Source organism: Desmodus rotundus, chromosome 7 (genome assembly GCF_022682495.2).
Source record: "Desmodus rotundus isolate HL8 chromosome 7, HLdesRot8A.1, whole genome shotgun sequence".
NCBI classification, from domain to species: Eukaryota; Metazoa; Chordata; class Mammalia; order Chiroptera; family Phyllostomidae; genus Desmodus; species Desmodus rotundus.
This window is the reverse complement of record NC_071393.1, coordinates 70,787,442-70,814,226: the sequence shown is the minus strand read 5'-3', so window position 1 is coordinate 70,814,226 and position 26,785 is coordinate 70,787,442. Positions and strand designations below refer to the sequence as shown.

The following is a 26,785-nucleotide window of genomic DNA, read 5'->3' as shown; positions in this document are numbered from 1 at the left end:
TTTACAATGTTTATGTCTTCTTGGTGGATTCTTCCCTTGAGTATTATGAAGTGATCTTCTGGGTCTCTCTCTATGGCCCTTTTTTTGAAGTTTATTTTGTCTGATATGCATATTGCTTACTCCTGCCATTTTTTTCCTGTCCATTTGCTTGGAAAATTTGTTTCCAGCCCTTCACTTTCAGTTTGTGTAGGTCTTTTGTTCTGAGGTGGGTCTCTTGGAGGCAGCGTATGTGTGGGTTATACTCTCTTATCCATTCAGCTATTCTATGTCTTTTGATTGGAGCACTTACTCCATTTACATTTAAGGTTATTATTGATAAGTAGTTATTCATTGCCATTTTTTCATACCTGTGTTTGAAACTCTCTTTCTCTTTTCCTTTCTTTCCTTAAAGCAGTCCCTTTAGCATCTCTTGCAGAGCTGGTTTGGTAGAGGTGTATTCTTTTTGACTTCTTTTGTCAGGGAAGGTCTTTATTTGGCCTTCTATCTTGATCGAGAGCCTTGTTGGGTATTGTAGCCTTGGTTGCAGGCCTCTGGTTCTCATTACTTGGAATATTTTTTGCTGTTCTCTTCTGGTTTGGAGCGTTTCCATTGAGAAGTCAGCTGATAACCTTATTGGGGCTCCCCTGTATGATACTTCCTGTTTCTCCCTTGCTGCCTTTAAGGTCCTCTCTTTGTCTTGGAATTTTGCCATTTTAATTATGATGTGTCTTGCCAGGGGCCTCTTTGGGTTCCTCTTTTTTGGGACTCTCTGTGTTTCCTGAATTTGTGTGACTTTTTCCCTCATCAGATTAGGGAAATTTTCCATCATTACTTTTTCAAACAGGTTTTCTATTCCTTGCTGTTCCTCTTCTCTTTCTGGTATCCCTATGATACACATATTATTATGTTTCATGTTGTCCTGCATTTCCCTTATTACCTCTTCATTCTTTCTGAGCATCTTTTCCTTTTCTTGCTCTTTCTGGGTGTTCCTTTCAACTTTGTACTGTAGCTTGCTGATCTGATCCTCTGCTTCATGAAGTCTGCTTTTGATACCTTCTACTGTGTTCTTCAGTTCAGAAATTGTATTCTTCATTTCCCCTTGGCCCTTGCTGATAGTTTCTACTTCCTTTTTCATGTTGATATAGTTTGCAGTGAGTTCATTGTAGTTTCCCTGTAGTTTCTGGTAGTTCTTTGTGAGCTTAGTGAGCTTTCTGATAACCATTGCTTTGAACTCAGTATCTGATAGTTGACTTGCCTCTATTTCATTTAGCATTCTTTCTGAGGCTTCCTCCCTTCCATTCATTTGGGGATTGTTTCTTTGTCTTCCCATTGTTTGTGAGACTCTTCTTGTTAGCCTCTGCTTCTTAAATTGATCTGTTTTGACTCCCTGGGTTTATGGTATGAACTTCTACAGCAGAATGCCAGTGGGATTCAGTGGTGCCATCTCCTTAATCTCCTGAGCTCACTGGTTTTGGGCTGTTGTTTATGGGTCTAACAAGGTCTAACTCTGGTCTTTTCACAACTCCAGGTTTTATTGTCTCACCTGTGGGAAAAGGAGGGAAAAAAAAAAGAAAAAAGAAAAAGGGAAGGAAGGAAAAAGGAATAGAAAAGGAAAGGAAGGAAGGAAGGACGGAAGAATGAATAAAAAAAGATTGGAGGAAAGAAAAGAGGAAGGAATTTTAACAAAAAATAAATAAAAGAAGGCAGGAAGAAGGGATAAAAAAGTAAAGGAAGGAAGGAAGAAGTAATAAAAAAAGAAAGAAGGACAGAAAGGAAGAATGAATTTGCGGGGGGGGAAGTCTTTTGCTGGCTTTAAACTGGTCAGGTCAGTTCTGCTGGTCTTCCTGTCTGTGAAACACGAGGTGGTGAGTGGAGGGATTGGTTTCACTTTTCTCCCTTCCTGAGCCACACTCTTCCCTGTTGTCCAGCCTCCAGTCCAGTTCCTCAGGGTCTTTCTGCTCCCCACTAGGCCTTTAGTCCACCAGTTGTGCTGTCTTTGAGGTGCACCAATTAGGGGCAACTCCCATCTTCTTGCTTTTTGCTGTCCTAGATGCTGGGGGCTCTGGGATGCTCCTGCAGTGTAGTTCAGCCCCCTACTGAGTGAAGTCTTTCTGGGGACTGCAGTTTCCCCTATCCCTGCAGCTCCCCTCTGGTGGGCGTTCTGCCTTCCTCCTAGAGAGTGAGTAGGCCCTGTAGGGCTCTGTGTGCAGGAGCTAGGTGGGAGGTGTTCATTCCCCAGTGCTTCAGGTGTGGTCGCCCACGGACAGCCAGGCTGTTGATCAGTGCACACGGATCCCGGGCTTTGGGCCTGTACGCCCAGGCAGCTGGCAAACTGATCAGGGTGCGCACTGATCCCGGGCTTCTGGTGTGTGTGCCCAGGCTGCTGATCGGGGTGCACACCAATGAGGCTTCAGGTGTGTGCTGGGGCTGCTCATCTGGTGTTCACAGTCCAGGGGCTGAGGGGGTGGGGGCACAGGAGGTCACGGCTGCTGCAGAGAATTCTCTAAACAGCCGCTGAGTGCCTCTATTTTCTCTTTTTCTTTTTGAGAAATTCCTCCTATTCAAGGACCCCCCCCCTCCCCGCCCCTGTTCCACACAAGCACCTGGCTTCTCACACAGCCCAGCCTGGCTCTCTCCCAAGAATCCTGCATCAGAACCTGCGCCCGGGCCGGGGGCTTCAGTTGCCCTGGTCCCCACGCTGGTCCCAGGGACCTTAAGGACAAAGCACTCTTCTTACTGTCTGATCTTTCAATGTGTTCTATAATCTTTGGTCTCCGATCTTCACATATGCTGGAATACCGTTGGCCATTCGCTCTGTTCCTCAGATCAGCTAGCTGTTTCACTGGTGCCGAGGGCAAGTTGACTCTGCTCTCATGTATCTCGCCGCCATCTTCTTGATCCCAGACTTACTTTCTAACATGCTTATTTTTTCTGTACCATATACAAAAAATGCCTCTCTGGTTTTGTGACTTTATTCCCCTCTACCCTGCAACCCCCCCCCCCACACCAGCATTCCTCCACCGTAGTTCATGTCCATGAATCATACATATAAGTTCTTTGGCTTCTCCATTTCCTATACTATTCTTAACCTCCCCCTGTCTATTTTGTATGCACCATTTATGCTTCTTATTCCTTGTACCTTTTCCCCATTTCTTCCCTCTTCCGCTCCCCACTGATAACCATGTGATCTCCATTTCTGTGATTCTATTCCTGTTCTAGGTGTTTGTGTAGTTTGTTGTTTTTTAGGTTCAGTTATTGATAGTTGTGTTTGTTGTCATCTTACTGTGCATAGATTTGATCTTCTTTTTCTTAGATAAGTCCCTTTAACATTCCATATAATAAGGGCTTGGTGATGATGAACTCCTTTAACTTGACCTTACCTGGGAAGCACTTTATCTTCCCTTCCATTCTAAATGATAGCTTTAGACTAATAGACTGGATAGACTAATCTTGGGTGCAGGTCCTTGGTCTTCAGGGCTTTGAATACTTCTTTCCATCCCCTTCTTGCCTGTAAGGTGTCTTTTGAGAAATCAGCTGACAGTCTTATGGGAACTCCTTTGTAAGGAACTCCTTTGTCTCAGTGCACCTTTTATGTTGTAAGCGGTGGGGCCTTAGGTATTCACCAGGACCGGGCAACTCACTTCTTGCTGCTCTATGGCACTGCATGTGGGGGAGGGGTCAGAGGTAAACAATGCTGCTCACTGGGCTCTTGCCCTGCCCAGCTTTCAGTCACTTCCTCTCCTACCCACAAGCAAATTGGGCCCTTCTGGTGCTGATTCCCAGATGGGTGGGTTTGTGTATGTTCTAGGACCCTCTGGGTGTCTCCAACAAACTTTCCTATGAGGCTGGGAGTTTCTCATGCTGCTGCAACACCACACATTTTTATGGCCAGAGTTTTTGAGGCTTTCTTTTCCTGCACTGGAACCCTGGGTTGTGTGGTCTGTCTTGCTCCCCAGTTGTTCCTTCTGGTTTATCTGCATGTAAATGTGGGACTGCCAGCTGCTGCCTCGCCCACCCAGTCCTCCAGCCGCATGTCCTCTCCGCCTCTCCTATTGCCTATCAATCTGGATGATTGTTTCTTCTTTAACTCCTTGGTTGTAGGACTTCCATACAGTTCCATTTTCTGGCAGTTATGGTTGTTTTTTGTTTTTAAATTCACTGTTGTCCTTTTTTTGTTTTTGCAAGGAGGCAAAGTGTATCTACCTATGCCTCCATCTTGATTGGCAGTCCAGTTAGGGGTTATTATATAACGGGTGTATGGGTAGGTATGAAGGCTTTTATATTAATCCTACAGATATGCATTTGAATGTAGAATAAGGGCTATTGAGAGAGCAACAGATATTACCTGGCCCATTTTCTTCAACTACATGAAGGTGAATATCTAAACCTAGTATGCTGGAGAGCTTTTTGGCTTCAGTTTAGCAAACCCATTAACTGACCACTGAGTAAATCATCTCTTGTAACAGATTTATCACCATGACTGACATGAAGCACAGGTGTGAGAGTTCACACGGAGACCTGGGTTCAGGTTCTGTCTTTGCAATTTATGGCCTCAGTCCTCATTATGAATCGTTCAAAGGTAGAGGCTGGGTCCCTAGTGACTACCACAGTGCCTGCAGAGGGCGTGCTGCTCTGAATAAATATTCTTTAATAAAGCTATTACTTTTCTCATCAAGACTGTTTAGAAGCAGTCAGGTGGAAGTGCTAGGTCTAGCTGGCAAATCAAGACTAGGTAAAGAAGTTGACTTCAATGCTAGGTAGAGATCAGCATTACCATTTAAAGTTTTTAGAACACAAGAAAAACTCCCAAGGTCCAGGCTCTACCACATACCAATTAAATCAGTTTTCCAGGAATATAGTCCACATTAATATTTTTAAAAGGTTCCCTCCCCGTGTGATTTTAATATGTGGTGAAGTTTGCTAGACACCAAAGCATATCAATATCAATTTAAACCTGATTCCTGTTATTCCAGAATTAATCTCAGAAATGGACTCTGTTCTTGAGCTCCTAATGCTAACTGTGCTCCTGAGTCACGTCCTATTGGCAGAATCTGTTTTATTCTTCCCTCACTCTTTCTGTATGATCAAAATGGTTGTGTTTCCACTCTCAGAAAGATGCTCCCCACCACCAATTATTTGCTTGTTGGTTTGAGGTAACATTTCTGAACAATATGTGACTGAAACTATAACTCTATTATAGTGGGTCAACAGGAAGATTCATCCTTTCAACAATTATTTAGGATTTGGAAAATGGGTCAATATGCTCTCCACCACTCCCAAACTTTTCATCTGCTTGAAGATAGTAATAAACATCTTTATGAGAAATGCTAACTCATTTATATTTCTCAATAAGCTAGGCTTACTGTGGTGATCACTAAGTAATACATACAAATATTGAATCATTATGTTGTATACCTGAAACTAATATAATGTTATCTGTCAATTATACCTCAAGTTAAAAAATAAAAAATAATGAGGCATTTTTATCACTGTCCTTAGAGTGACATTCTCAAAGAAAAAATTTTGGCCCTAGTGCAGTTTAATGTCACAGTGTTTGAAATAATCCTTAATGGTTGATTCAAAATACTACTATCTGTTATGTATCAGTAAATTCATTCATATATTCATTCATTCATTCATTCATTCACTCAGTCAATCAATACCTACTGATCGTCTGTGATGTGCAAGGTATTCCACCAACTTCTGGGTACAGGATAAAAAGTCAATATTCAGAAATTTAAGGCATTTTTGTACACCAACAATGAAATTTCAGAAACAGAAATTAGGGGAAAAAATACCATTTGCTATAGCAATAAGAAAAATTAGGTACCTAGGAGGTAAAAGACCTATACTCAGAAAGCTACAGAACACTGAAAAGAAAATTAAGGAAGACACAAATAAATGGAAGCATATACTGTGTTCATGAATTGGAAGAATTAACATCATCAAAATATCCATACTACCCAAAGCAATTTATAGATTCAACACAATCCCTATTAAAATACCAATGACATATTTCACAGATATAGAACAAATATTCAAAAATGTATATGGAACCATAAATGACCCCAAATAGCCTCAGTAATCTTAAGAAAGAAGAACAAAGTAGGAGGGATCACAATACCTGATATCAAACTACATTATAAGGACACTGTAATCAAAACAGTTTGGTACTGGCATAAGAACAGACACATATATCAATGGAACAGAATAGAGAGCCCAGATATAAACCAATGTCTCTATGGAAAAAGGGGGCAGGAGCATAAAATGGAGTAAAAATAGAGTCTTCAACAAATGGTGTTGGGAAATGTGGACAGCTACATGCAAAAAAAATGAAATGACCACCAATTTACACCATATGCAGAAATAAACTCAAGATGGATAAAAGACTTAAATATAAGTTGTGGCACCATAAAAGTCCTGGAGGAGAACATAGGCAGGAAAGTTTCAGATACCCCATGCAGCAATATTTTCACCAATATATACTTTAGAGCAAGGGATATAAAAGAAAGAATAAACAAATGGGACTACATCAAATTAAAAAGCTTCTGCATGGCTAAAAAAAAAATCAGCAAAATGAAAAGGGAACCAACTATATGGGAAAATATATTTGCCAATAATACCTTGGACAAGGGCCTGATCTCCAAAATATATAAAGAAGTTACACGACCCCACACCAGGAAGACAAACAACCCAATTAAAAAATGGGCAAAGGACCTGAATAGACACTTCTCCAAGGAGGACATACAGAGGGCCCAGAGACAGGTGAAAAGATGCTCGGCATCACTAGTCATCAGAGAGATGCTAGTAGAAATCAGAAGGCTTTTTTTGATATTGATTACATAAGGAAATACATTGTTTTATACAATTTGTATATCTAGCCCTATGTATTTGGGATACATAAACGTATATAAGTAAATATTTAATTTCTATACAATTGTATGTATAGCCCTATGTAATCTGGAACTATGTACATTATGGTGCATATCAGAGGCACTCTTTATGTCCTTTAACTCAATAAAAGTAAAGGCTATAGAGTTTTTAGAAGCTGTTTATTCAAGGTTCATACCTGGGGTGGGGCCTACTTGTAGGAAAGGCCCCTTATACTCTGTACAGAATGTCTTTGACTGTATTGAAAAACAACAACAACAACAAACAAACAGCCGTGGTTGGTATGATTCAATGGACTGAGTGCCAGCCTGTGAACCAAAGGGTTGCCAGTTCGATTCCCAGTCAGGGCACATGCCTGGGTTGCAGGCCAGGTGCTCAGTAGGGGGCACACAAGAGGCAATCTCACATTAGTGTTTCTCTCCCTCTCTTTCTCTCTGTTCTCCTCTCTCTAAAAATAAATAAATCAAATCTTAAAAAAAAAACATTTGAGGTTAATTAAACCAGGAAAAACTTCTGAAGCTTTGATTACAAAGGAATGAGGGGTACACTAGACGTACACTACATATAGTAATTACAAATAGCAATGTAAGAGGTAAACTCTGAAATGCTTGTATTCAAAGAAGCAAATTGGTGTTTATATAAATGTTTGCAACTAGAGTCTATCCATTCACTCAGATAGGGGTAAGAATTATGAAGTACAGCAAAGCCAAGTGAGGACAGAGAGAGGACTGAGGGTGATGCCTTTTAGATTGCATGGTCAGGGAAGGTTCACCTAAGGAGGGGAAATATGAGCAGGGACCTAGATGCCATGAGGAGTTTGCTAACGGGAGATACCAGTGGAGAAAATCTCAAGCAGAAGGATGAGCCAGAGTAAGGATCTTGATGTAGAAACAAGCAGTGTAGATTCAAGGAAGACCAAGAACTGCATGGCTGAAGAATTGTAAGGGCAGGAGAAAATGTTGGGTGGGGAGAGAGAGTTTGGTGTGCAGAGAATTTGGGGGCAGGGGAGAGGCAGATCCTGCAAAGCTCTGGATGTCATGGTAAAGAGTTTGGATTTTATTTTAAATGTGATGGGAAGCCACTGATGAGTTTTGAGCAGGGAACTGTCACAGATTGATGTATATATTTTCAAAGAGTCACTGTGGTTGGGGTATAAAAAACTGACCACAGGAGTACAACCGTTGACATAAGGAGACCAACTGGGAAGTTACAGCAATAGTCCAAGAGGTGGTGACAGCCACTGAGGTGACAGCATGGTGATAAATGGCACGATTTGACATGTGATGAAGGTCGAGCTGAAAGGACCTGCTGATGGATTGGTGATGATACTTAGGGTTTTGGCTTGAGTATTATGGCAAATAGAGGTGTCATTAGTTGAGCTGAGGAGGAAATGGGAGAGTAAATAAACTTGGGAAGGAAAATCAAGGGTTTCATTTTGAGCACGTTGAGTATGAGATACCTGTTACATATCTAAGAAAAGGTACTGTGTGCACAGTTGGAGTGACAAAAAATATTATACTCTGGGGATTTATTACGGCCAGGGATAAAAATTAGGAGATACCAGCATAGAGATGGTACATAAAGCTGCAGTCTCTGATGAGATCTCCAAGGGAACACAAGGGAGTGAATGTAGATGGGAAAGGGAAGGGGGGTGAACACAGAGTTCCCAGGCCCTCTGGCCTAGAGCTGGGGAGAGGAAGGCAAGCTGGCAAAGGAGACTGAGTATGCTGCTAGAATGGGAGGGAGAAACACAGAAGAATATCTCTTGGAAGCCAAGAAAAGAAGATGTGTTAATAAAAGATGTAGGGTGTGATCAACGTTGTCAAAAGTTGCTGAAGGCTGAGTAAAAATATCAATTTACATTAAAAAACTCATATAGAAATATTAAACTAAAAGTGAGGGGCCTGTAGTTATTTGTGTGGAAAAATGGGTTTATATAAGGTCATGATTCCAAAAATGTTAATTGAACAGTTTTATTACAAAATCCAATGTTTAATCTAAAAATAGTGACAATTAGATAACAGTTTTTATGTCAACTAGAGATTTACGACACAAATAAAGGAATTAGCCCAAATGACAACCAATAACATCCTTGAAAGATACCTACATTGGGAGGGATAATTTCTTCCAACTCTGAAGACCTTTAGCAAGTGCTGTATGAGTTGCATTGAGTCAAAATATGAAATAGGATCCCATAGTTTCATAATAGGCTAAGTGCTTCTCTCAAAATGCCCCATCACTGGTGAGTTTGTATCATGATTATAACTGAACTTTTATATCCAAGTAAGTGCCTGTATGTTCCATTATGAATATCAGCACTACTTGCATTTCTTGGCCTCTCAGCAGACATATTTGGTAACAGCAGTGACTTCCGTGCACAGTATTTCTTCCTTGGATGATTTGGAACATTGCAAACGAAGGTTAGCTTTCCCTTATCACATAACATATCCTAAATGAACTCTGTGCCCACCTAGCCAATATATATTCGAAGAACGTGTTTAGAGAATATAAACCAATGATAGTGTAAGTAAATCATCATTGCAATACAAAAGCATCATGCAACAAAATAACCTAAAATCCAGTGCAAAGGAAACTGTATTAAATTATCTATTGTTCAGATCCTCTCCAGCCATGTCAGTAATCTGTAGGTCTATCATACAGGTGACTAGATTATTTAATCAGCCTCTAAAATAGGGAGTACTAGGCACAGAGTAGGCACTCAAAAAAAGTTGTTTTAGAAAAAAAGATATGCTTATGGAATTTTCAGTAAGCTCTACTGTTTGGGATTCCTCAAAAGAAAACTTGACCACTATCAAAAGGGGAAGATAGTCTCAATGAATAATGATTGAGTTGATTAGTTTTTAAAATCCTTTAGCAACCTAAACTTACACAATTTGATTTTATCATTGCTTTTCCTATACTATTAAAAATTATGCTTTCTTTACTATTTCAAACTCATTATAAAATTGCTAAAAATCGAAAATTCAATTTGCCACATTACTGCTAATTTGAATAATGGCTGAATAAAAGACAGGAAACGCTGAAGCAGCAATGATTTCTAAAACATTTTGCACTTTCCTCCTCCGTCCCTGTAAAGTAAAGCTCGGATGCTACGCACAATTACACAAGAAAATCACGAAAGCCATTACATTCAGCATTTTGTCATGATCATTGTTACCATGGCAAAAGTGGGCTTAGTTTAGCGCAGCTGCTGTGGGCAAGGTCTGCTGGCCTTTTGTAAGGCTGGGTGACAATATAATGCCCAACTCTGTAGTCTGTTACTGTCCCTGCCACCCCCCAATCCAGTATAAGACTATTGTCCACAGATGCTACTGTCTCATTCCTTAATGTTCTTGGCCAAAGTCATCGTACTAGCCAAGGAACACAGTTCATCTAAGAAGGTTACTTGTTGACCCTCCTCCTGTTCTAAGGGTGAAAACTAAAGATTTCAATAATATGAAAAGCCAAAGTTTCAACAGTTGTATTGTAAATGAAAAGAGTTGTGCTAGAAATAGCTCGGGCTAACAAGTGAGAAGGACAAATACAGGCCTGGGATGACTAGCTGTATGACATACTAATCTCACTCTTTGAGTATCAGGTTAGGTTTCTGTAAGGGGGGATTAAAGTAACCTCCTTGTGACAACTAGCTGAGAGAGTGTGCAGGTCCAGGTGCACTGCGGGTGCTCAGTACTACGGCACTAATATGGTCTCCTCCCTTAACACCGTATTTTTCTTTTTCTTTTTTTAATTCTCACCCGAGGATATGTATTGATTTCAGAGAGAAAGGAAGGGATAGCGAGAGAAACATTGATGTGAGAGAAAAACACCAATAGGTTGTCTTTCATCCGTGTCCTGACCAGGCATTGAACTGCAACCTAGGTACGTACCATGACTGAGGATCGAACCCACAACCTTTTGGTGCATGGGACAACACTCCAACCAACTAGGCCACCTGGCCAGGACCACAGTTAATTGCCTGGATTTCCATGCCCTAGGGAATGTTGACTGTGTAGTTGGTAGGTAAACTGTTTTCTACTGTTGGAAGGTAATTTGTTTTGATCTTTTATACAGGGGTGGGCAAAAGTAGCTGAGTAAAAATAACAATTAATTAATAAATACATAATAAAAGAATCAAAGATTTTTTCTTAAATATGTTTTAATTTTTAAAATAAACTTTCCACATCAAAAAAAAAAAAAAAAAAAGAATCACCTCTGTGTTTTGCATACTCACAACAGTAAACCTATTTTTGCTCACCCTGTATTATTTGGATATTCTCCTCAGACAGCTGAGGATAAAACACTGTTTAAGGTCTGACAGTGTGCATAAATCTCATATGAAGAGGACAGAAGTCAGTGTCAATATCATAGTACGTACCACCCCTTATTATTCATATTCTGAGTAACATCAATATTATCACTATAAAATGGAAAATGGCATATATACTAATTTTGACATAATGCAAAGATTTTGTTTTAAAAAATGGAGCAACATTATGAAAGCAGAGAAATTTAAATTATCTGAAATGAATACATTAATCAACTCTCTGTATTTACTAGAAACAAAGGCTACTAGCATTTTTACCAGCTAAACAAAATATTTTTTCTAATGAGATTTCAGCTGAGTATCGTTTATCTTAAGAGAAAAATAATGGGACCTTACCTATTCCAGTAGCTCCAGAACTGGTCATGCAGGTAGGCATGGTGGCTACATTCATCACCAAATGAGGCTTTGCTTTCAATCCAGTGAATTATGTGCCCTTCTACAGCTAAGGGACAAAGCATTACTAATATGGAGCAAAGGAAAGGGAAGATTGAACATTCTGCGCTCTGTACAGGCCTCTCTGTGCTTTACATTAACGAGCAGAGGCTTAGCCCTCCCCATCATCTATGGAAGTAATTATAGAACAACACATGGTATATGTTTGTTACAAGGAACATTTGTGCCATGATCACATCCCTTTTATTTTCATCATCTTCAAAAGTCCCTCTCTTATTCTGAGACTATATGGGTTGACAAGTGATGTGAAAGCAAACAAAAGTGAGCTTGGCTTTTCAACAGAACTGTATTTTAAAAATTTAATATTTAGAGAAACAACTTGAAACAGCAACCCAAATGTCTTTAGAAGACATGCTTATTTTTCAAATACATGTAAATGATTTTAAGGGATAGATTTCTTCTGCATCTATTATTTTCTGCTATTTAAAAATAATTTTTCCAATGATTTCAACCATTTAGATACAATATTATAAAGCTGATCTGCTATGGTAACATTTTCTAGTAAAAGAAAAAAAATTAGACATCTATGCAAAGAACACATCCCTTTGTCTATAAACAAATACATGACAGAGTTTAAGAACTTACCAACTGGTACTTGTAAAATAAAGTCTGGTGTTTTGTCATAACCCTTTGCACGGAGCTGATCTTCATCTAAGGAAGAACATATACTATTACTTATGACAGTATTTCATTAATGAGACAGCAGTATAATTACTTTTCTTTCTTAAAAATGTATACAGATTACTAATGTAGTTATACATATTTTTCCTAACTGGAAGCACCAATATAATAAGAATGCCTTTTTGTCCCTTCTGCATTTTTATGTTTTTAACTTTATCAAGTTAAGCTGTCATATGCTACCTTTTTATAATTGAAAATACTCAAAATAATGAAATGTACTTACTGATGAAAAGAAAAGGCTTCATTACCATGAATATCACTAATGTTACCAGCCAATATTGACACTGTACAGCACATGCACAGTGTCCTTTACAATTATAAAACAAATACTTTCATTAAAGCAAAGTTTAGTTGCTATTAGTGCAAGTAGACTTATACACAAGGATACAAGATAGGAACAAGGACAATGAGATCACCACAGAGAATTAATTATCCTGCTTAAATTGGTTGGTATGCTATTGTTTCTGGCATTTACCAGTGTTTTACAACTAACAATATGTAATTCTGAAAAGCAAACAGAGTTTGAGTTTTTTTTCCAGGTCTGTTTGATTTCTTTATCCTGTGTAAATATCAATGATCCATTCAGAATGAAAAGAGATGGGAAAACAGAGACCTTCACAAAGTTGGAAAAAACTAGCTATGTTCTTGGTTTAAAAAAAATTCCTCTGATATTTTCTCAGTGTTGTCCTTGACTTCTAATGGCATTACAATGTGATTTCTGAAATGACGAGTTCTCCATTAGATTTTGGAGTGACCTGGTCATTCAATTCCAGACATGGCTTTCTGTCTTCACCCAACCTCAACTAATGGCCCAACCAAGTAACAAGAAAGGCTGTGTGGTCTCTTAACACCTACTGGGCTGTTGACATTGTCATGCATCCCATTCGCCTTCCTGCATCACCTTTGATTAAAATTAATGGCCCATTCCCAGTGTTGGGTAGCTTATTTCCAATCCATTTGTCAGCCCAAGACAGTGGTTTCATGGCCAATGTTCAGAAACTCTGTTTGAGAGCGCTCTCCTCTACATCTTGAAAGGTCAGCATTTTCCACATAAATAACCTTTTAATGACAAGACATATTTAAGGGAGATATTTAAGTTAAATTTTATTAAAAGTTTGTATCCTTCAACTGTCCAGATTTTGAAGGCTTGATGCTAGAATTCAGAACAATCTCTCATCCTTGAACCATAAAAAATTTTAAGTGAACTATTGAGATAAGAAAACATAATATTAAGATAATCTTACTTTAAAAGCAAGAGAATTTGGAAAATTGGACTGCAGACGAAAGAGACTGGAAGAATTTCTATACTCTAAATGTGCTCTGACCACAAGCATGTTGAACAGAAAAGGCATTTACTATAATCAACTCAAGTGCCCTGGACTGATGTTTCAGGCAGCTGGTGAACAGTTTTAAAAGCTGCGTTGACATTAAAAAAGAGATTAATATTTTATTAAAACTATCCTAGCTTGATCAACCTTTGCAGATGTTAAAATCTATTTCAGAAAGAAAAATGACTGTGTTTCTGACAGCAACTCAAAACAAAATTTCAAAGGTCACCAAGCAGTCCAGATGCACACACTAATATCCCTTTAAAAGGCAGATGCTGCACTCCTGGCCACTCTACCAAAGTTTCCAGCACAATACCTACAATTTAAATTCATGACTTACTTCATATGAAAATAAAAAACCCAAACTTTCTTCCCTACCCTGACCTCACTTTCCTCCCTCTCAGTATGAATTTGATCCAATAGTAATTTTACCCAAAGGATGGCTTCTAAAAGCCTGTCGCTTGTAGTGATATTATTTAGATAGACAGACGATAGATAGACGATAGACGATAGATAGATAGACAGACAGACAGATAGACAGACAGATAGATAGATGTCATTCTAAACATTGGAAATACTGTGTCATGTATTGGCTATCTTCTTACTTTATTTACTGAACTCCCACTGCCTTATGCACTGTTTCAACCCTCATGTTTCTTTTACCCTAGATTTCCTAAGAAAGGAGGAGGGAATGACTTGGCACAGTTCAGAGGAAATGACAGTGCCAGAGTCAGGAGCAGCCGTTATGAACAAAGGGCCTTGCTCACTTGGTCTAGGCCCCAGGAGAAGTTTCTATCACTGATCCCACTAGGAGATTTTTAAGGTACGCACCATTCATGTGGCCTGATTTCCTGACCCCTATGGAAGATTCCTTACCATTAGGATCATTATCCAAACCATTGGGTATGGATTTAAAATGTGGTTGACCATTTGGTGGTTCAGGGTTCCAACTCTAAGATCTAGAGGTTATCACTCTGTTGTCAGCCCATACTCTTCGGCCTCGTTCTCAGTTCAATCCCTTGTCTCCCACACAGGAGGCTTTTAAACCTTATCCACTGTCCCAGTCTTACCACCAACACACGCTTTGCACATATTTAGTGCTCAAAATAGATAACTGAATAAAATACAAGTGTAACTTGTATTTTAACTGAATATTTTAAAGAATATTAATATCTTCTACAAAGCCTATCTACACTGACTTCATAATTTTCTGACTTAACTGCCCATGAATCAACCAGGCAAAGACAACAAATCCCACCCGGAGTTCAAGGTTTTATTTGGCAACTCTCACTGATCTCTTTCATCTTTGGTCCCAGCTGTCTGCTGAGATTTATCCTGATCTTAAAGAAAGAAACTTCACTCCTTTCCTTCACACTCACGGGAAGTTTCCCTACTGTTATTATCAGTAGTATTTATTTGCATAACACTGGATGTATCCATTCTTTAAAGTGTGGGCAGAATTCCTCACAAATAGCAGTCTGGGCATGGTGCTACTGTGGTGGGCAGCTCTTTGGTTGCTTCTCCTATTGCTTCTATGGCTACTGACTTATTTAATTTTTCTCTCTTCTACAGTTAATTTTGCAATTTATATTTTCCTCAACAATCATACATTCCATCCAGGTTCTTGTAGCAGTTCTTTGCACATATTTCAGCCAGGTGGTGACTTACGATTCTTTTAATTTCCCAAGTGAAAAACTGCATGTTTAAGTAACATGCTGTTTTCTTCAAGAAAAAAATGATCAAGATTTTTTAAAAAAAGTAAAACTGTATTAGTTAGAAAGGGAGGGAGAGTAATGGCAATGTTTTTAGCACTTTTAGCATAGCCTCCCAAAGTGGTTGGGGATCAACATGAAATCAATCTCTCAATCCTGTATACCTTTCTTATTCAGTGAATAAAGCAAATCTGAAGTAAAACTCTTTTTGGTTTAAGGGGCATATTAAAAACACCCAAAAGCCCTGGCTGGTGTGGGTCAGTGGATTGAGTGCTGGCCTGCAAACCAAAGGGTTGCCAGTTCGATTCCCAGTCAGGGCACATGTCTGGGTTGCGGCCAGGTCCCCAATAGGGGGTGTGTGAGAGGCAACCACACATTGATGTTTCTCTCCCTCTCTTTCTCCCTCCTTTCTCCTGTCTCTGAAAATAAATAAATAAAATCTTTAAAAATAAAAACATCCACTATATCTCATAACTGCCCAGCTTATTAATGTCATAGTTCAAGTGTTCATTATCAAAATTAATATAAGAATATCCTCGCTGGAAAAGCAGCCTTGTTAGTCTCCAGATCCACAAAATATGGGACTTTTAGTTAATGTGAGCCTCGTGAAACAGTATTTCTGAACTTGTGAAGTTTTAGAGATTACTGGTCCAACACTCCAATTTACACAAGGTAAAAGTGACCGATAGAAGTGGAGTGATCCACCAAGACCTAGGCCTCTAAAACAGTGAAAGAGACAGGCAAGCATCCAACACCACCCAGTTCTGGTTTGTCCCCATCAACCATACACCACTCTTACTTATGGCAAATATTTAAATTTCATCATATGCAATATTTATGAAGTGAGGAAAAAATTCTTATTTTCTTCTGACAGGATCCCGAGGCACAGGAGAGGTGATGGCCATCTGTTGGATGTTACTATTGAGATAGCACCTGTCTGAAGTGATAAGCTACACAGTCTCTGGATTTCTAGATGCTCTGTTTCCCAACTGAATTAAAAAAAAAAAAAAAAAAAAAAAAAAACAATACAACTGCATCCACAGATAAAACAGATGTTAAACTTGTAAAAATACCCCAGGTCTTCATTTTTTTTTTTGGTTGCCTGTCCTGCCTTTAAAGGACATTTTAAAAAAGAAATTACATGTACTTAAAGAACACTGTGAAAGTTTAATTTCTCTGGCCTTTTAATTACTCTCTCCTCTAAATACCCAAAATATCCAAAGCAATTAAGTGCTAATTACACAATTACATTTTTAAAAATAAAAGGCTGACTTTGAGTCAGAGAACAAAACACATCTGAAACTAGTTAACATATACTTAAGAATCACAGGAGGGCATGAAGACTACTAAGAAAAAGTTTGAAGTTTTCTCTTGTTTGTTTTATTAAAAGGCTTTAAATATAAGAAACAGAGTTAATCTTAGAGAAATTATGTAAAATTCCAGATTACAACATCTGAAAACAAAAAGTAACATTTTTGCATGGCATTTTATCTATGAATTTGTCAAAAGGTTTCTAAATATTAGGTTAAAATACATTTATGATGTATTTTACCTAATACATCATACACCTATAATATTTTTAACACCTATAATATTTTTTGTAAATCAAGGAAGGGCAAAAGATACATAAATCAATACAAATGAAAACTATAATATATCTTTTCTACTCAAAATTCTTTGGGTTTTTTTTCTGCTACTTTTCCCCAAATACTGTCTCATTCAATACTTGGTGGTATAACCTTTGTATTCCATATTTTTATATTCTTTAATAGAAAGTTTCACAGTCTTTCTATTCAATTTAAGAAGTTTTCAAAGTTTCAGTAGTAAATGTTACTATGATATGCAAGCCATGTGCAAAAGTACACAGAACAGATATGCATTTAATGGGGAGACCAACAGCACAGATAAACGAAATCTTTAGAGAATCCAAAATTTCACTACAGCCATTAATTTCAACCACTTCCCCCCAAGCCTCTTACCAAGGACACTAATAAGGAATACAACTGATCGCTCTGACCTTGTCCTTTGCTTATATCTTCAGGGGACTGGGATGATACTAGTGAAAACTGAAGTGCCCTAAAGATAGGAACCAAATGGGAAGTCAGGGAACTGGGACAATGCAAAGTCAGGCTGGGTAGGCTGATTCCCCCACTGGTGGCTGTGAAGACACAGGACCTGAATTTCAACAGCCAAAGTAAATCTTGTCTATGTTTTACACCACATCCATCTCAGCTCCTTTGATGCCATAAAAGAAAGGATACATCAGCACAGCAGAGCGGAAAGGAAACAGGGCAAGTTGTTAGGAGGGCACAAGCTGTGATGCAAAGCCTGGGGCCAGTTTCCTCTAAACAAAACAAGGGGGCTAGATGGCCACTGGAGCCCTTTAACTCCAAAAGTCTGAGCAATGGCTGAATGTGAGCCTTTGTCTGCCCCAGTTGTATTAGTTGTGGTCTCTGATGTCAGACCCTTCTGCAGGGCCAGCTCCATCTGTCCCAGAACTAATTTCAGTTGGGGGGAGCACTGGCTATTCTGAGACATAAAGGACCCTGCACGCACGCACACGCACACACACACACAGAGAACCAAGGAGACGATCCTCCAATAGCAGTAACAGGTTTGTCTCCAGTGCCGTTGGTTATAGGGAGAGAAGCTTGAACCTGTAGCTAGTGTTCTGTGGGATGAGTGAGATATTTGATTTTTCCTTCCTGTACCCCATCTTTTCTGGCATTGCTACCCCACTCTCCCAATGTGACTTTGGTGGACAGTCAGTCAGTGACCCTGAAGCAGCGGCCACAGGGGTGAACATAACAGACTAGCTGATTGGAGCCCTTTCTGAGATTCGTAATGGGACAGAAGAAAATCACCGATTTTAATCTGGGGTTACAAATTCTAAGGAGTAAACACAGTAGCAATGGCCAGGGATTATATTTATTGCCTATGAATTGAAGCCAACACTGAAAAAATCAGAACATGAAAGGGATAAAAAGAGGAGACATTGACAACATTGCTTTGTCTTCTGGATGCTAGACACACCAGATACAAAATTCTCTTTCTTGGATTTCCTAGGTACATGGCTGAACCAATAAATTCTCCTTTTGTGTGTGTCTAATCTAGTTTGCTTAGATTTCTGCCTAACCAAAATAGTCCTAATACATAATGAGTAGCCAGGAAGGCAGATGATCAGCAACATGAGTTTTCAAACCAGAGCGATGGTGAGGAAAGAGCTGTGGGCCCAGAGCAGGAAGACTCCCATAATGAGCGGACAGGGTAACCTGTCTGCAGAGTTACAGAGAGCAGGTTGTCTTCCGGCACGTCGTCCATAGGTCTCTTCTCTTGGTCCCACGGAGAAGCACACACAAGCGAGTTTAATGAAGGGATTTAGGAAAGATGGTCCCTCATCATGACAATTTCTTCAGGAAGGGAAGAATAGGACCTAAATTCCCCACATTCCACCCCCAATATCACATTCCTGTTAACCTGAAAACTGCATCTGATTTTTAATCTTCAGATAGATCGGAATTCACAAAGTGAATGCCTTATGAAGTAAATGCCCAGCCATCGCTGTTCCCTTTAGCCTATATAGTCATGTTTTATTTCTAGTCTCTTGTTTTCTACTGCTAACATCTGCATGCAAGCACAGTCTTAGTATTCTTGATCTCATCTGTTCCTGCTGCCTATTCCTCACCTGAAGCCATAATCCCGTTTGTCATATCATAATCAGAGTGCCCCAGGAGAGCACTGTTGCTTCAAGAGGGGAATAAAGTAGCAGGAGCAGATGAACTCTCAGTAACAAAGATCCTAATTCCCTCCAGTAAGGGATGTCCTTCACTAAGCCTATTTGGCTCACTGAGTATATACCCTCTTGGAGTCCCACAAAAGCATCCATGTAAAATCTGCTGCTTTGTCTGTCATAAGGCAAGACCAAACATGGGAGGTAAGACAGGGATAAAGTAAATGCCTCTCAGGCGTCAATCAAAATAACTATTAGCTTCTACTCACAGGGCAACATTCATTGCAAGGAATAAAATACAGTCGTAACTCAGTACTCATTGTTAATTCATTCTGACAAGTGGCAAGCAAATGCCGACTGATGAAGCATTTTTTCTCGTCAAAATGCATTGATTACTGGGTTTGACAAGTGCTGAAGCCTATGAGTACCGAGGAATGACTGTATGTCCAGAGCCATCCTTATTAAGGCAAACTTAACAAGACAGTGGTTGTGGCAGTCACTATGAAAGTCCTCTGACCTGGGGATATGCCAACCAACCCATGGAGGATGAACAGTTTATCTGCAGTCTTTGGTATATACACTGTTTTGTACTCTCCCTAACAGTACAAACAGTCTTGGTGTCTTCTCATTGTCATTACTTACCTTCCCTCCTTTGCCTTTTGTCCAAGGCTCTTCCCCCAACAACCCCCAAAGTGGAGGGGGAGTGAGAGGGAAAGGATATAACAAAACAGAGTCTTCTTAATCACTTGAAAGATACAAATTGAAACAGCTCCATCAGTAGATAAAATACATCTTCTAGTTCCCTGACACAGAAACGGAACAGCCCCTTAGCAGCGGGGGTAAGGACAATCACAACGTCCATTGGTCATTTACCATTTAAAGGTTCTTTGCTCATCCAACCTGGGAGAGGGCAGCAGGTTCTTCACTCCGACAGTTTAAATGTTGATCAATAAATCTTAATTCTAAATTAACTATTCTTGGAAAGAGCAGATATGTACTTAAACTTATCTGGAAATTTTCCAGAAGGCTCCATGTTTGATTCAATTTTTTTTTTTTTTTTATCCCTAATGGTGCCTACCCATAGCAAGAACTTAAAAGATATATATCTTCTTGCCGAACCAACAAAAGAAAGAGTGGCTAGTTGGCTTAGTGGGAACATAGTCAAGCTAATGAGCCCAACTCGCCATCCTAGAAGCACATGGTGGCAGGAAGGTGCTGGTGAGATAGAGCAGATGAATGAGTAAAATTCCATCCCCACTTCAGGAAAAGTAGCTTATGAAGCAGTAGCACTTCCTACATATGTAAAGGATAGCTATTGATTTTTAGTGCAATCTGTACCTTTCTTTCAAAAGTTTAATAAAAGTAGCACAACAGCCTTGAATGTACTTATTTTCATTATCAAGAAGTCAAGTGAGCACCTACTAAGATGCGCTAGAGATGGAGCTGCGTTCTTATTGGGATGAGCATGGAAATAGGAGCATGGCCGTGAGCACCCAGACGGCACGCAGTGTTTACCGCCATCTTCACGCTAACTCGGGTAGTTCCTGGTATGTGGGCAGCACACCAAATAAATGTTTGTTGACAAGAATGCATAATAATGAATAAAAGAATTATAAGAGTTCTAAGAAATTGCCAGAAGTTATCTATATTCACTTGTTTGTAGCCTGTTTCCCTACTAGACCATAACTCCACAAATGCAAGGACTTCCTGTGACTTATGTCTAGGTCTAGAATAGTGCCCGACTCCATATCTTACATTGAAATGGTACCTGATCCCATATCTTATTTTTGGAATAAATGAATGAATATAGGAATAAAATATATATTTTTAGTTGGAGAAGCTAAAGTCATTTATTCAACTTTGACTTCTCTTAATATACCTACTTATAGATGCACAAAATGAGTAGATTTACAAGATAGGATAGGTCTATGAGTACACCCCAATTGTCAAAGATAAGGGGTTTGCTTTAGTTCTTTCCAGTAGTGCCTGGTTAAATCTTGTGCCATAGCAACTGCTCAGTACCTGGTTATAAATCAAGGAAATTTAAGAAATTATTAGGGTTAAGATATGGTAATTTATTTTCTTTTTCTCTTCCATTGATAAAAGAGGTCACATAAAATATTTACTTTATAAAATGACATATAGAGCGCAATAGGTGGAGAATTTTAAATGAGATAAAAAATTTCAGAGGCATCATAATTCTTAAGAAGGGTTACGTACAAGCAGTAAGAATCCTTGCCTTTTGAAAGTAGTCTAGATTAGAAGCCCAGAGAGGAAGGGAGAAAGGGAAGAAAGATAGATTGTATTTTTGCTTATAAAAGAATCAAAGTAAAACAAACATGTTTGCAATGTCTCTGCAATAAAATTCAAGATGTACACATGTAAACAAAGAAAACATAAGATCACATTAATGGTCTATTTATATACCAATATTTTTCCACAGTTGGACTTAAAATGATGATCTATCTGAATTTACCTGGCACAGTACTTTCAATCTAATTAATCATTGTGAAGGGGTATTTCCAAGGTACAAGGAAAACCTCAGAACAATATTTCATACAAAGCTTTGAATTTTTGATGTTTTAACCATAAGTAAACATATATGAATTCAGAACTACATTAAAATGCTTAAAATACATATAATAAATTATCAATTTTGTTGTTTGCTGATGAGGAAATGCTTTAAAACAGGACTGAGGTTACATGGAGTCAGCTAAAACATCTGACAACTCATTTATGTTTTAAAGATCAGTTAAGTATCACCTTTGGGCAGGCTTCAACAAAATGATTACCTGTAGATCCTATAGCACACAGAGGAAAAGATGGGACCCATGAGTGGTAATGGGACCGTAGGTGAGTGGTATGACTCCCTGGCTGTTTCTGCACTGCCTTTGTCAGCCGTGGTCAAGCCAGTTTAATATACTCAGTTCCCAGCATCTAGGGAGTAGAAACCCTGGGACCAAGTTTAGACCATGTTTAAGCCCTTGGTCTTCCATCCTCAAGAAGAAAGCAGAGAAAAGCTAGGCTAAGCAAAGAAATGGTGTTAAGGGCCTGACTACGCATACGCGGATGGTGCCAAGAGAGTAACAGCAAGCAGTCCTGAAAATATGACTGCCTAGTTGGTAGTTTAAAACAATAAGATAGATGTGGCCATGCCATGCTGGCCAACATCTGAGTGATCAATTTGATCAGATATTTCATAACACTCTGCGATCTCTAGTTCTAAAACACATCATGGCACATCATGAGTCATCTATTACAACTGGTTCCAATCCATTATACTTTCTATTTTTGATTAAATTTTAAAAGGCAATTTCTATCTAATTTACCCTCTTTCCATAGGCTGAACATTTCAATTGACCTTCTATATGAAAAAAACTTGCTGCTTTTACATAATGAAATTTAATTCAGTAATTTGTGGCCACTTTGCTAATTTATCAACTTCCTTTAACCCTAGCTAGAGAATATTTATATCTCCCACTTCAAGTTATCAATAACCTTATAACACATTCAACTCAATTCTCTAGTTTGTTAATAAAAACACTGAATACTAAGACTTAAACCAGATTTCTTGCAGGACTGTATTCAACATCCTTCTACAAGTTGAGGTAAAGCCATTCATTTGACTTTCCTTGGCCAATTCTCTGTCCATTTTCAAATGAAAATTATGTAATCCAATATTCTTTTATTTTTTAAGCTAAAAAAAGCCGCACGAGGCAGACAAATATCTACATAGAACAGATGTGTACAATAATATGATTTGTATAGTACCTTTACAAAACATCACATCTAAAATGGAAAAAAGGAATTAAATCATCCTAGAGTGCTTTATGGCTTCTGTGATCAGTTATCACATGTATGCCCTTTGAGGCTTAATTTCTAATGCATCAGAGATAGTGAAAGAAATAACAGTCTGTAATAAGGTTCCAGACTGGCATGCAAACACCTGCATACATGTAAGATTTTTAAAAATCATACTAAATCTATGATGACAATTAATGTTTGACATGAAAGTAATAAAAGCTTGATATTTGGATTTCAAGTAAAAGTACCGCCTGATTCCATATACAAGACAAACACACCTAACATGAATTTTTCTAACCATTCTTTTTAATACATAAAGCATTTTACAGACAAAATTTTTTTTGTTTCTTTCTCCCATAAAGCCTAGATTATGGTTAATATCTCATGACACCAAAAGTAATACTGTAAAAGATATTAAAGCATTTTTTCAGCCACCTATTCTATAAAATATTAATTTCAAGCCTGTGCATGTGCTGTACATATAGGGGATTAGGCAACCGAGTTCCTGCTCAATTCTAAATCAATAAAAGATAACATGTACAGCATCAATCACCATTCACTCTTCCTTTAGTACATAACTGCAAGGGGAAGATTTAAAAACATATATATTTAAGCACTCATGGAGATATGACCAGCTAGAGAGGATGTCAGCAATACTTACCCAGGAAGGACAGGTTTTTCTCGAGAAGCAAGTCTCTCAGCAGGACTTCGTGCTCATAGCCGATGGCACTGGGAGGCGCTCGTTAAGGGTGGTGACACACGTAGAGTTAGGAAAAGATGCTATTAGGAAAACGCTAATACCAGGTCTCTACTTCAAGATGAAAAGGAAAATAAGATGTAATTATAGCAACTATTTCCACCTCTAGCCTATATCTGTGAGATTTCTATATAGCCCCTTCACTTTAAATGATTTAACAACAGTTTTCTTTAATGTTTATATGCATTCTGGCAAACAAAGATTTGTAAATGGATATATATGTAGTTTATCTTGTTTTGAAAAGAGGGATAGTCATTTTAAACATCCTTGATGCTCTATTAAAAATCTCTCAAATCAATTTAGCACACATTTATTAAGCACCTACTAAGTGCAGTAAAAAATACCAAAAAGCCTTTACCCTGAAAGAGCTTCCAGTCTTATTGAGTTCCATAAGTCTTCTGTGAACTCATACTTGCACAGAGCCAGCCTTTAGCAGTTCCTGCATCACTTCCAACATACTGTTGGCAGTCTCCTCTGACTTGGGAAGCCAAACAACTGATGTGTTGAGAATTACATATAACGTGAAAGAAAGACATCTTTGAAAGGACTGTAGGTTAGGGAGTGTGTACGGGGCTGTTTCAAGTCTTCTTTTCATGTGTGTGCAAGTCTACCCATATTATAATATGCATAAAACAGATACACACAGGCATACATACATTTTTGAGTGCTTACTATGAGGCAGACACACTGATAAGTGTTCTATATATGTTATTTCATCCTTACAGTTATCATCATCATTATTTTACAGATAAGAAAACTGAGGCTTAGAAAGGAATCTGTACAGGGTCATATGGTTAACATGTGGCAAAGCAGAGGATCAGATAAGATCTGTGCAATTCCTGTATTTATGACCTCCATACAGCTTCTAAAATGTATTAAACTTAATTATGTAAAATAATTGACACTAGCTAATATTTCTTAAATGCAATATACTAATCTTTTATGCTGTAAACACTCTGGGGTACTATCGTCTTATTTAATCTTCATAAGAACACCTCAGTGGGTAGTCTCATTTTTACAGTTAATGAAAGCAAGGTTCAGGAAGGCTGAGGAACCTGCTGAAGGTCCCATGGATAGTAAATATTGAAATCAGGAATGAGGCTTGAAATTCTGCTGTATTTTCCAAAAGGATGGGATTGTGCAAAGTATGAAAAGGAGCGTTATCCTATTCTGGTACTTTAATTCTGTCCAAAGCATTTGGTCACATGATCTAATTCTCCATTTCACTGATAATGCCAACCTGGTCATATCATTTCTTGGCTTACCAGAGACTTTCATTCTGATCGTGTTCTGCAAAAGTTCAATTTAAATCAAATAAAGCTGATACATTATTTGTAAAAAAAAAAAAAAAAAAAAAATCCTAGCAAATTATCCTATCTTTTATAAACACATACAGGTGAATATAGCTTAGAATTCCAGAGAAGATGTGGTCACTTATGCCAACCATTAAAATGAACCCTAAGTCATCATTAGTGCATTTTCCTCCTGTTTCCTCCCACCACTCCAACCCACATGGCAACATTTATTTAATTTTTTAATGGAAACAAAATAAAGGAAACTCATTTTTATATCACAAAATTTCACACATTTGCAGAGTCCACTGAAGACATTTGATGAATACCTCTCAATGATGTCTCATTACTAGGGGCATACCATATTTCAGAACTAAATTATTTACTTCTATTCCACATAGATGTGCTCTCACTTTTATTGTTGTAAATTATTTACATCTAAAATGTTGAATCATGAAACAGAGGTTACTTATGGTACAGAAATGAAACCCACAGCATTTTAAGCTTCCTGCATCATTATCTTTCCTTGCTTCTCTACTTAGGTCTTTGTCTAATAGCTGTGTCCTGAAGTCACACTCTGGAAAGTTGAGGTGGCTGCTTTCTCACACCTTCTGTGTCAGTGAATATGACTTGTGGTAGGAAAGGTGTGGGTAGCCTGGCTATGTAGGAAAAAAAATAGAAGACACAGAAAGAAAAAGAAAGTACAATGACAATTTATAGTTTCTTTGCTACTGTGCTTTTTTGGTGTCTTATTAGTAAATGACCAATTTACTTTATTCTACTTATACAAATGTCTATTTGTAACATTTCCATAATGGAGTAAAAAAGTTTTGTACATATTCGATTTACTAAATGTGTGCTTTCTTTCTCACAAAATGATGTACTTTACTGAGGGTAAGTGCTGTAAACAGTAACAAATCATCAAAACAGCACAAAAATAGCATTTTCACTCACATAGAAATCTAGCAATTTTGATTCAGTGTGAAATAAAATAATTCCTATTGATCAGTCTAAGAGACATCTATGCGAGTGTATTTACATTATATAAAACTGCTACTACCTCAATGCAAAGATAAAAATCAGTTCTCTATAAACTTCCCAGCCTATTTTATTTTGCATGGTAAAAGCAATTACCAATTTAAAATTTTGGAAAATTCCACTTCTTGGTTTTTCTTTGCTTGATATAAGCCATATTTAAAATAAAAAGGTCTAGAAAATAAAGCTAGTAAAAACAGAAATTTTACTGGCAATAGGCACAATAATGAAACTACAAAATTATAATCTAGTCAGTGAATGCAATTTATAGACATACATCATTATCTTTATCAATTGAAATCATGTACTACATTAAATTCTACTGGCAATAACACAGCGAAAAAAGGAAAATGAATGATGGCAAAAATGTAAGGGAAATACTCCAAACAGAATTTATAATGTTCCATAAGCAGGACACTTAGACTTTGTCTATAATAATACCTATTATTGATGTATGGCAGTGACCATGGGGCAAAACTTGTAAATAACCTCACAAGCCATTTTCTTCGCCAGCAATACAGCAATCTGGTTTCCCGTAAGCATCTCAACTATTACTGAAAAATAGCCTCCTGGCATTTACAAAGCAGTTGACTTCATACTTTAGTCCATGCATATATAATTAGATAGTTATATATAAAATCAATATGCAATCCTTCAAAAGACATAATGCTTTTAAAACCTTAACTTTCAATTGATTTTTAACTATTTTATATGCTTGAAAATTAACATGTAATTCCGCCCCACATACTCTGAAATGGTGTTAGTTGTTATAGGAATGTGGTAAACTTTATGGCTGTAG

The 26,785-nt window shown here is 38.1% G+C and overlaps 1 protein-coding gene across 5 annotated transcripts in view; it reads right to left on the bottom strand.

Moving 5' to 3' along the window:
• CDIN1 (CDAN1 interacting nuclease 1) overlaps positions 1-26,785 on the bottom strand; it is a 234,555-nt gene that overhangs the window by 98,594 nt on the left and 109,176 nt on the right. For 4 of the 5 annotated variants that reach the window (XM_024567672.3, XM_045201959.2, XM_024567671.3 and 1 more), the window contains 3 exons: positions 23,564-23,631; positions 12,233-12,298; positions 11,531-11,636 (listed from right to left, as the gene is read on the bottom strand). In XM_024567672.3, coding sequence (XP_024423440.1) covers positions 11,531-11,636; positions 12,233-12,298; positions 23,564-23,631 — 240 coding nt within the window. The remainder of the gene's footprint in view (positions 1-11,530; positions 11,637-12,232; positions 12,299-23,563; positions 23,632-26,785) is intronic. The other variant, XM_053928953.1, reaches the window with a different exon arrangement.